General features: G+C 46.6%; 1 protein-coding gene across 2 annotated transcripts in view; it reads right to left on the bottom strand.

Annotated features, from left to right (window-relative positions):
- Positions 1 to 3,377: 3,377 nt before the first annotated feature.
- Positions 3,378 to 11,936, bottom strand: part of Cyfip2 (cytoplasmic FMR1 interacting protein 2) — a 122,830-nt gene continuing 114,271 nt past the window's right edge. For both annotated transcript variants that reach the window (XM_075992862.1, XM_075992863.1), the window contains 3 exons: positions 10,022 to 10,260; positions 8,320 to 8,467; positions 3,378 to 6,058 (listed from right to left, as the gene is read on the bottom strand). In XM_075992862.1, coding sequence (XP_075848977.1) covers positions 5,891 to 6,058; positions 8,320 to 8,467; positions 10,022 to 10,260 — 555 coding nt within the window. In that variant the 3' untranslated portion in view covers positions 3,378 to 5,890. The remainder of the gene's footprint in view (positions 6,059 to 8,319; positions 8,468 to 10,021; positions 10,261 to 11,936) is intronic.

Raw genomic sequence — 11,936 nt, 5'->3', positions numbered from 1 at the left:
AGACCACACTCTTCTCTGTAGTCGAGGGCATTCCGCTTCACTTAATTCTTCCAGTGCATGTTCTGTCTTGTCTAAATTTGATCCCGTTAACATTTTGTCAGCAATAGCGTTTAGCATCCGGAAGTTGTTAGAGGGTGATGTTTCACTAAATGTTCGATGTTTGAGCAGATCCACAACATACTAAATCTTTCTGTTTTTCACCTCAAAAGACACAGGCACAGTTACGTCCATGTCTCTTAGTAAATTAGAGCTGTGTGCTGTCTGTGGGCAAAAAGCGTTTTTGGGTTTGAGGTTTAAGTCAGTGCTGTGGTTGCAGGCTTACTCGGAGCGTCTTGTTAACACGACCCAGGACGTGTTCACAGGTGAAAGTTGTTTCTTTCAAACTCTTTAAGGTCAAGGATGATTTGGAATTCTGATCCTCCTGATCCCTTCCTCCATTTTCCATGATGAGGATTACAGGTTTGGTTGAGTGTTGGGGTTCAACCTTGGGGGCTTCATGTGCACTAGGTGAGCATCCTACAACGGAGCTACATCCCGTTGTATATATATATATCTGTTTGGAGTTGGTGATCCCCACTCCCCAGCTTTGTGATGGTCAGCGGGCTCACGTCCAGAGGGCAAAAGAGCTACCGAGAGCAGATGGCGAATGGGTGTTTGCAGAGAAGATTCTACAGCAAAAAGAAAAAGACCCTCCGCTCCCACTCCCTTACTCCCACCCTACCAGGGAAGCAGCAGCTAGCCTGCAAAGGGAGTGGTGACAACTGACCAGACCAACTCTTTCTTACCATCCCACCATTACCTTTGCAGAAACCTTTTAGTCACATTCAGCACCTCAGGGTTCTTTCCCTCCCCTACAGGTTTGGCAACTCTTCCTTGATTGGTTGATTTTTTTCACCTTATTTGCATACTCACACTCAGCCATTGGGGCACTCTGGGACCCCATGAATTCCTGCTTATCTAAGGCTGCAAGAATTTTGAAAAGTCGTGTTCAGGGAGGGATTTGCACTACTGTTCAGTGTTGACTTTTCTCAGCTAAGCACACTTAACATTTGCTGGGTGCTTTTTAAGCATTGCCTAATTCCCGTCTTTCCCTCTTCATTTTCTTTGTGGATCTAAACGTTAAAAGTGGGTTATTGCAAACCTTTACAAATACCACAGTGTTATCTCTTCCTCCCTCAGATCCTTTAATATTTGTCTTCTATATTTATTGCTGCTAGGTTAGATGAATACATATTTACAATTGGCATATCCTCCTGACTTGCTAGCTCCTTCATTATTGTATGTCAATAGGCATCTTTTCGAATAGTGTGAAGTTATTTTGTCATATACAGCTACCCTGGTCTCCCTGGCTCCCATTTTTGAGCCATATTTCGCCACACTTTGTGACTATATGTCTTTAAGAGCAGAATGAGTCTCTTGTACATATACATCTTTGGGCTGGTCATGTGGTGCACACCTGCCTTTAATTACCAGCTCTGTAGAGGCAGAGGCAGCCAGATCTCTTCGAGTTCAAGTCCAGCTAGGAAAACACAGTAGGGCCCTGTCTCAAAAACAAAAAAATAAAATAAAACAAGATTCCATTCATTCATTGGATTTTTATTGGGGAAATTTAATCCATCTATAATCAAGACAATTATTGTTAGGGTAAGTATTCCCTACTAAAATTTGTTAACTGTTTTCTGGTTCTTTTGTAAATTATTTATTTCTCTTTTTATTTTGTGGTTAGATACATTTGGTAGCTTTGAATTCTTTTGGTTTTTTTCCTCCTGTTTCTGGTACGCATTTTTGCTTTGTGGTTACCATTTCGTGAGAATTGTTCCAAGCTGATAACAGCTTACTGCTAATTGCCTACATCTGTATCCTTTTATCTCACACTCCCACATTGTAGGCTTTGATATCAGAATTTCCTATCATTCTGTAATCTGTAGCCCTTGATAGCTTTAGCTGAGTCATTACCAATTTTTCCCCCTCCTTTAGACCTCAGACTAGGGTTGAAATTGCTTTGTACACCCCTTTGTACCCTATAATATTCTGAATGTGGTTCTGAATGAGTCGTAACATTGTCTTGTACTTATGTGAACTTTGAGATAAGAGGCTTTTGTTTGGGCTTAAAGTATTCCTTTACCAATTTCTGTCATTGCCAGGGAAACTTCTGCTGGGAAGTCTTCTGGAGCTGGGCTGGAAGGGAGCCTAGATAGATAAGAACACCCAGGTTCTTGAAGCTTGAAGGTTGGCCCAGGCAGCAAGGTGACCACTGATGGTTCTGGCATATAGTTGAAGATGGTCATTAAGAAATCTGAGGCTCTGTGAAACTGACACCGAGTCCGTGGTGGTGCTGGTTTAAAGCACATCCTTCTAATCGCTACACAATCAATATATTCTCGATGAAAGTAATGCCTTTCCAGGCGTTAGTCCTGCTTGAGTCTGGGGACTTTGTAACCACAATGCTGGGCTCCCTTTGATACTAGACTGGTCAATCATAGTGCCCTAGAGTTCCTGACAGTCCACTGACCAAACTTCCAAATCTAGTTTGGGGGATCTGGTCTGAGGATCAGTCCAGGTTTTGAACTCTCTTCAAATTCCAGCATTGATACTTGGTATCGAGGTGAAAATAAACACAGTCTCTTGCACTCTGTAAACATGCTTGTAAAGTGTGCACTACACAGTGATGGAAGATGCTTAAAAGAATGGCTAGATTTAGCACACCTATCTATATACATTAAGCTGCATTGAATATTAGTTTCCAGTTTTCCCCCTCAAAACTACAGCTGCAAAGAGATTGAATCATTCACAAGAGCAGGAATCCTCTACCTCGCCTAGTACAAAACCATTGTTTATTTTTTCCTTTTCCACTTTTGTGTGTGGTGTGCACGTGAACATGCATACATTGTTTCTGGACACACTCATGTGGAACAGTGTATGCATACACAGGCTGAAAGTTGATAGCAGAATCACACCCGATTGTTATTCAGCCTCATTTATTGAGCAAGGGTCTCTCTATCAAATCCAGAGCTCGGCAATCTGGCTAGTCTTGCTAGCTACCATGCTCTGGGGGTCCACTGCTTTGCCTTCTGAAGCTAGAATTATGGATGATAAGCTCCCCAACCAGGCATTTCTGTGGGTTTCTAGGGATCCTAACTTGAGTGTTCATACTTGACTCGGCAAATGCTTTAACTACTGAGCAATCCCCAGACCCCAAGACAGTTTTATTTTTTAAAGGTCTGTTCCTTTGATGAGAAAACAAAATGACTCATTAATTTAGAGTGAATATATGTGCTATATTTTAATTTTCTTCTATTTTTTTCTTTCAGGTTGTTTCTCTAGACCTAAGTTTCTCTAGATCAGGGTGGCCAAGAAATCAGGACAGAGATGCTGGCTTGACGAGTTTGGAAGCGGTTTTAATGGAGATGAAAATGTTTATCAACTAAACACAGGTACCCCCAAAATACAAATCAAAATATCATCTTCAGCTGCATAGCAAATATGATTTAAGAATTTAACATCTTTTGATCACGAGCGTAAATATAAGTTCACCATAAATAAATGTAAATTCATTGTACAAAAATCCCCAACAACTCTTAATACAAATATGGTACACACTTGACAGTTTCTGAAACAGAATTCTTTTTAAAACATTTTAAAATCTAAGCTTTTTTTTCTTGACTTTTAAATACATTTAAAAAAAAAGTCAAAGAGGTGGAGAGGGAGGCAAGGACCACTAGAGAGAAAACATTGAAGTTGTGCGGTGTCCACAGACAAGCGTGGAGGAAATGAAAGAGAGAGCTCTGCCCTCCAAGTGAGGACCTCAATTTACTGGGATCAAATCTCTTGAGATTGTGGCTCTTCCCAGAGGGTCAACGTTTGGGGTCACGAGTGCAGGATGGAAAGGATGAGCAGCCAGAAGGGTAAACTCCTGAAGGGACGGGCCAGATCTCTACGGAGCAGCGATGGAGCACTCAGAGTGAACTCTAGAGTATAAAACCTGTTTATCGGAGAGTCGAGTACTATTCTCAGGCAGGACTAGAAATTTGGGAGGTGGAGATATCTATGGTCCTTAAAGGAGAAAAAAGATCACACTAGGAAGAGGTGGTGCCAGGCAGGAGGACTGACCAGCTTCCATTTCAGACCACGTCCCTACACTACAAATGATGCTGGCTCTTGCTTAGAAAGACCCCAGAGCCTGGAGTTAGCGGCATTGTCCTGGCTACAGCCAGGGCTCTGAATCTGGGGTGTGCAGCAGAGTAACCGCAGATGCGGATCTTCTGGCCTTACTCCCAGAGATTCAGACTTAGACGGCCTGAGGCATGCGCAGAAATGAACACTCAAGTGTCTGACCCTCAAGGGCTCTGATTTATGTGACCTCACTGTGGAGTACATGGCTGCATCGGTCAAAGTGTTGGTTATACACATCTCCACTGTTCTCTGTGCGATTAAAAACGGTGATGGGTGTCAATCACCTCCCTGGAGGAGGGGCTGGCTAGTCCTCTATCTTCTCCCTTCCTCCCTGGGCTGGTGGAGTACCTATAATCCACTTCCTACATTTTGGGGGCTCAGGACTGTGGCTTCCCTCTGCAGGTGAGAAGACTAGCTCTGTATGGAGCCACGGCCATCTCCTTAGAGATATCCCACATGGGCAGATTCTACGGGGGCGGTTTAAGTAGTCTGGAAAAATAGAAGTTATTAATACCCCTGTGAGAGAATCTCCACTCCAGCACTGAACGTGTGCAAAAGGAAGAGACCAGGAAGTTGAGAGCAAAAGAATAAAATGTTCCAAGAATCTTTCAGCAGCAGACATGACGAAAAGTCCAGTTTGCGCAAAGAAGGACCTCTTTTTTGGGGGGAGGGGGGGTGTCTCGGGATTGAAAGCTTGCTGACAAGCTGTCCTTTGCCTTCCTGTCTCCAAGGTGTCTGTTGAAGTCACCCCTAACGTTTTCCCTTCTCGTGGGATTTTCCTGGATGAGGATCTGTTAGGAAGTCACTAAGTGGGTCACCAGCTAGTGGTAAGTGTCGTGCCGTGACCGTCATGTCCATTACCCATGTGGTCCAGAGCTAAGCTTCTGCATGAGGAACAGGGGTATCTCATCTTCCCACCATGGCGACAAGGCCTAACAGCTCTCCTTTGGAATCTGAAGTTGGTCTGTGCTGACAGATACTTTTCCACACCGTAGGCCTGGCCATTTTCTTCCTCTAGTCCCAACTCGGTGTGATATGGTTTTGAAAGCATCCTTTTTTGACTCTCTAGGGCTGTTCTACAAAGGAGGGGCTAGGGTGGCTCTTAGGGAGAGTGTAAAAGGTTCTGGCCAACATCATCTATTGCCCTGACAGTCAGAAATCTCTTTGTGATTCACCAAGGGTCAAGTCTTGGTGATTGAATCCCTAACATCTAGAGTAGGAAGCAATGTGACCATGGAATTGGAGGGGGAAGCCACACAACACAGTAAGCTGAGGCACACAACTGAGTCAGGCTGGTATCTCTGCTATGGCTAGACTCTTCTTGTCTTAGCCCCTAAGACTACAGTGCTGGGTCACATATGGATACTGGATAGGAACCTGTGATGGTGGGAAGTGTCCTGGGAAGCGATCACAGATGGGATAGGAACCGTGGGATGGAAACAGTAGCTCTTAGATATAGTTATGGTAAAAAAAAATAAGAAGAAGAAAACTCGCACTGCCCTGTGTTTTTGTTGTTTTTCATTTACACTATGGGAAACCCACCATGGAGCTATCATGGGAGAACATGCAGGAGCCCAGATGTGTTGGGGGAGTTGTCTTTTCCTTCCAGGCCGGTTCCACACACTGTCAGCTGGACCTGCTGCAGGCTGACCTCTGTGTTCCCTCTCCTGTTTCTCCTCCTCCTCCAGGTTGAAGGTCTGTCTGCAGGACTTTCGGCCTAGCAGGTGGTGGCCAGTGACTGGTGGATTGGGGGCTGGAAGCAGCGCACGTGCTCCACGGTGGAGCTGTCTGTCTCCACAGACTTCATGTACTTGTTCAGGATGGCGAAAACCTCATTGTTCAAGATCTGGTACTTCCTGATGCGGTCAGCCATCTTCTTCAGGGGCTGTAGAAGGATGAGGATGCTTAGGTTAGGATGGGAGCAAAGGGAGAGGTGAAGAGGGGGCTGGATCCACGTTCTTGATGTTTCGATGGTCATATTCTCTCTCTTTCTCTCTCTCTTTAAAGATTTATTTATTTATTATGTATACAGTGTTCTGTCTATCTGTATGCTTGCTGGCCAGAAGAGGGCACCAGATCTCATTACAGATGGCTGTGAGCCACCATGTGGTTGCTGGGAATTGAACTCAGGACCTCTAGAAGAGCAGCCAGTGCCCTTAACCTCTGAGCCATCTCTCCAGCCCATATTCTCTTTTTTTTTTTAAAGAGAAAAACATATTTCTCTATGGTTCCCAAATAAAACGCTGAAGGTTACCGATAACCTTTGCAAGCTTCAAAGCTTATAATAAATTTCCATAGTCAAGACAGTGCAGAACCATCATGTAGACCAAGGAAATAGAATTGTGGGGCTAGAAACAAACTCTTATGTGTTGGGCCAATCAGCTCTGAATAGGATGACAAGGCCATCTGAAGTACGGGTGTGCCAGGGACAACCTTTGCGACAAATGCTGGGAAAATCGGATTCTGACATGCAGAAGAATGCCGAGCCTTATTTTATAGACTGTATACAAGAATAAGTTGGAAATGGATAAAAGGCTTCAGTATGAGTCAAGCTATGACGTTCTTGGAGGAAGGCACAGGAATAACTCCTCATGATGCTGGGTCTGGCAGCTAGCGCAGAGTGAAATGGAGACTTCGGGGCATTAAAGGATATCACCAATGGAATGAGGGGATTTGTAACACAGGTAAGAAGCTGATGTTCTGAATACATAAACTGCTGCGATCCTGGGCCAGTAAGATGGCTCAGTGCATAAAAGCACCTGCTGCCAAGTCTGAGGACCTTGTTTCGATTCCTAGACCCTACATGTTGGGAGGAGAGAACTGACCCCAGTCAGCTGGCCTCAGACCCCCACACATGGTGTGGTGGCAGGTATGTTCCTCCAAACACACATGAATGTTTATAAAGGACGGAAGAATGCGAGAAAAGGTAAGTTGAAACTAAAAATTGGAGAAAAGACTTAAGACAATTTCTCCACAGCAGATACGCAAAGGCCCAATAATACATGGAACTTGGGATTCTTGAGTGTTATTGTAGGTCTATAAAAATGCATCCATTAGGGAAAACAGTATGGTCGTTCCTCAAGAAATTAAAGAGAATTACTAGACAGCCCGGCACTTAGACTTCATGAGTGTATATTCCAAAGAAGTGAAGGGAGAGACTCAGGTGGATGCCTGAGTTCACACTTCGTTATTCCCAGTCCCTAAAGGTGAACACAACACAAGGGTCCACCAGCGGGTTGTGTTTTGTGTAAGATAAAGTACTAGTTAACCATAATGCATGGGATTCTGATGCACTGTAACAGGGAGAAGTCTCACAAAATAAGCAGATCAAAGAGGACAGATACAGTGTCACTCAGTCATAGACACAGAAGGAAAAGTGGTTGCCAGGGACTGGGGAGTGATTTAAATGGACACAGAGCTTCAACAGGAGAAATACCTGGGGCATGATGAAGTTAGGTGCAAGACACTGTGCAGCTATTTAAAGTAACACTGAACTGGGTACTTGGAAATGGTTTGTTACGATGACCGCCACTCTTAAAAACCGTGTGTGTGTGTGTGTGTGTGTGTGTGAGAGAGAGAGAGAGAGAGAGAGAGAGAGAGAGAGAGAGAGAGAGAGAGAGAGAGAGAGAGGCGGCTCCTACTTCCTTTCCTCACCTGGCCCCTGGCCATATCCTTTGTTCTACACACGTGTCTTCATGGCTCAGCGCTGTGTGGTAGTTGCTCCTCAAGTCTGGAATCTGTCCAGCCACCTGTCCCGTGCGCTGCCGGCAATCCTACACCTGGCCCAAGCCCCAGCTCCTGGGAAGACTCTGACCTTGTCTCCATCACGACTGTCTACTTTAAGGGCTCTGTTTTCTCACAGCACTCATCCTCTCCCAGGGCCTGGCATGACCCAAGTGTCCAGACCCTGTGGACCAGCAGGGTCTGCCTGGGACAAGGGAGGGACACTGGAGACCAGAAGTTCAGACTTGCCTTCAGGGCGACCCACTCTATCACAGCATGTTACAGGCAGGCCCTTTCCAAGTAGGCCCCCAACTTCTGAGCATCTGTCCATAGCCATCACCCTCCATAAGCACTTTTCCCATTTCAGTCCTGAAGACAGCCTGCTGCCAGGCCCGGCGTCCCAGGCCAGCCACATCTGCTTACCACGTTCTTAATGATTTCATCCTTCCCGTCCTGCCGCTGCACCTTCAGCAGATGGTAGCAGAAGTCAAACAGGTCAAAGCGCCGCTGCTGGCCCAGCAAGACGATGATGGAGCAGCCTGCCCAATTCAAGCCGTCACCGAAGCACTGCCTGGAGGTAGGCAAGGGAAAGGGGGAGAAGCAGAGAAGAAAGGCTGTCTCCAAAGCCGGGGTACAGCTGTCGAGGGGGCCTGCCCTCGGGATAAGACCTTTCCTGTGTGGGTTTCGGTTGTTTCCAGGGACTCTGGTTACACAATGAGCAGAGGGGTGTGGAGCCCAAGGAAATAACAGTCAGCTTGGAGGAAAAGGTGACTTCACAAAGAACACAGCCAGATGAGTGAGTGTGTGTGTGTGCGCGCATACACACACACACCTTACTTTCTCAAACAGTCTCTCCCTAAATGTGGCTTTGCCAATGCAGTGGGAAACTAGCTGGGGGATGGAGCCTCCAGGCATCCCCCTGCCTCAGCCTCTGTAATGTCAGGATTACAGGTGCATAGCACCTCATTTGGCTTTGTGTATTTTTAATCATGTGTCTGTGCATGGATGTGCACACACGAGCGCAGGTTCCCACAGGAGGCAGAGGCCAGAAGCAATGAACGGGTCCTCCTAGGGCTGGACTTGCCGGTAAGTGTGAACCGTCTAACATCTAACATAGGTGCTGGGATCTGAACTCTTGACCTCTGCCAATAGCAATACAGTGCTCTTAACCACCGAACCATCTCTCCAGCTCCTCCTCTGGCTTTTAAACATGGCTTCTGGAGAGCAGAACTCTGGTCCTTAAAGCTTGCCCTGAGCCATTTCCTCAACTCTAACCAGCCTCTGAGACCCACATGGTGGGCTATAAGGGATCAGATACTACTCATACAGGAGGCCAGGAGTATCTCTGGGGCTCTCATAAAGCCCCCCTGTTGGCCTCAACTCCTAAGAAACACGTGGATGACCGTAGGGTGGCCCTTATGTCATTTTCTTTGTTCAGAAGTTAGTAGCCCAGGCTGCCCTGGGGTGGTCCCCTGCTTCTCTGTCACAGGCTTGGGAGGACATAACCCCCATGGCTTGCTGGTCTTTCTCTTCCTATTCTAGCGTTACTTCCTCGGGGAACCCAGATCAGTTCCTCCCCACCCCGTTCTTAACTGTCACTGGATCCAAAGGGACCAGCTGGTCACCTCTGCCACACTGCTCATAGCATGAAGCTAGATGGATGCAGAAAGAAGGGGGCTCTGCTCCTGTTTTCTCTGACGGGACTGGGGGATCCAAAGGCTCCTCTTTTCCGAGAGTGGGGTGAGGTGGATGGTGAGGTTCCCAAGGGTGACATTCAGTTTCCTGAACTTCCCAGTCCCTTTCACAGACCCCATCCCAGATATGGCTACAGGATCAGTTCTAGTCTGTGAATTCAGATCTGACACCTCACCCAGCTCCATTCTCTGGTGTCTGCATCCTGCTCCATGTGACACCTTGGCCTCTGTGCTTCCACATTCTGTTTGGCCCGTTCAACCTCTGGAGGCCAAGAACAGCCCGCTTTTGCCACGTCTAGCACTGGCACAATGACCAGTATGGTTAGTATTTCTGTTCATGCCCCTTCAGTCCCTGTTCTCCTTTCTGGCCAGCCCCAGGCATCCCCAGAGATGACAGAACTGGAGGACAGGTAGCTGGGGGATGCACTCACTCAGCTGTGAACTCGTTGGTCCCCACAGGGATGCAGTAGACAAACTGCATGGCGCTCCACAGCCGGTGGAATTCGACACATTCGTCCACATGCATGACGCCATTGGTGGGTGGCGGGCCCCTCCAGATGGGATCCTGCAGGTAGCTCCGAATTCGGGTCAGGATGACTTCGAACATGGACAGGCCACAGCAGAGCCGCTCCTTGGTCAGCAGGTCACCTTCCCGAGCGATGGCGATTTGCTGGGATGGGAAGGATATTTAAACATTACAACCACATCTGAGATCCCATCTGCCCCACCTCCATTAGCGAGTCCTAAAGTAGAGAGTGTCTGTGCTAGTCACATCTAGAACCTGGTACCCTGCCCAGAGCAGGGCACGGTGGGTAAGAACTAGAGGGCGTGGATGCCTTATGGCTTCAAAGGCTTGTTGGGGCTGGGGAGATGGTTCAGTGCAAGTACAAGGACCCAAATTCTGTCTTCCAGAAAACAGAAAAAGAAGCCAGGAATGGTGCATGTGCCTGTAATCAAGGCACTGGAGAGGCTAAGATGGGTAACTGGGTACATAAAGTCAGAAGTCCTATTTATAATGAAACACTGCTAGAGTATGTGTTTACAATGTAACACTACTAGAGTGTGGTGTCTTTACAATGTAACATTACTAGAGTGTGTCTCTATAACGTAACACTAGTGGAGTGTGTCTCTACAACGTAACACTACCAGAGTGGCTCCTGATGAGCAGTGGCTCTGTTCATTCTGTGGGTCTGTTATTATCTCTCTTTCACCGATGAGGAAAGCTGAGGCTTAAAGGTATAGCCAAGGAAAGGTACAAAGCTTGGATTTTGCTCAACGTAACTTAGATCAGCAAGTTAATTTATGAAGTGAATTTGGCAAGTTGGAGAAAATGACATTTACTACAATCCTATCGAACACCAGCACAACTCCACGGATGAACAGAACATGGGTGGGGTATGTGTGCACGCATAGAAAACATTTCAGGAGTCAAGTTAGTCGTGGGTGCAGATGGGCTGAGGGAAATGGGTGAGCTTCTCACATTTAAAATAGTTTTGTACAGTGGAATGTGCTAGAAGGAGCGTATGCTACTGCTTTAAATTTGCCACTGACTTCAGAGTGATTTTCTCTAGTTAGAAACCCTCTTCAACGATGGCAAATGGTCTCTATTAGTAATTCAAACAGGCTTCTCATCTGGTCCTGGCTACTGCATATCGAATCCTTGGACAGGCACACAGACACATCAAACACACGGCCGCCTTGCCCAACTCTCTGTGCTGTGAGTGAAAACATCTAAGCGCAAAGGTGCTGAAAGCCATCTGCAAAGCACATATTAAAAATCTAAGGTCAAACTCAGGTCTTCTCGTCTGGGAACAAAGCTAAAGAAAGCTAGCTTCTAAGACAGCCACATTCGCAGGACAGACATGGGATCAGCTCCTGGTGGGAGGAAGGATTGTGGGGGAGGGCATTTTGGGGGGGGAGGATTGGAGTACCACCTGGCCTCTCCCTCAATGTTCTCTTTCTTGGAGATCTCCCCCGCCCCCCAAAAAAAGAGGGCAGCCTCTAAGTAAACCCTGGGAAGAAAATAAATCGGGAAGTATAGCCAGTGATGAATGTGGGCCATGAGTGCTGTCATGACAACTACAAAGCGAAAAGGCCTTGGAAAGAAAATGATTTCGAGAAGAGTTGGTGTATATGTGTTTGAAACACAAAGTGGGGAGGTCACCCCAATTCATGGCGAATCAACTTGATTCCACAGACAGACCCAGGAGATCGCTCATGCTGCCACAGGTAGCTAGAAAAAGCACTCTAAGATATCATAAACCTGGTGCTTGATTCTGTTCTCTTGTGTTTACCGTTCTGCTCAGCTCTCTACATGTGAGGAACAACTGATACCCTGGAGATGCC

Source organism: Microtus pennsylvanicus, chromosome 11 (assembly GCF_037038515.1).
Source record: "Microtus pennsylvanicus isolate mMicPen1 chromosome 11, mMicPen1.hap1, whole genome shotgun sequence".
In the NCBI taxonomy this organism is placed as follows: domain Eukaryota; kingdom Metazoa; phylum Chordata; class Mammalia; order Rodentia; family Cricetidae; genus Microtus; species Microtus pennsylvanicus.
Note: the sequence above shows the minus strand (reverse complement) of the source record. Positions and strands in the feature narration are given on the sequence as shown.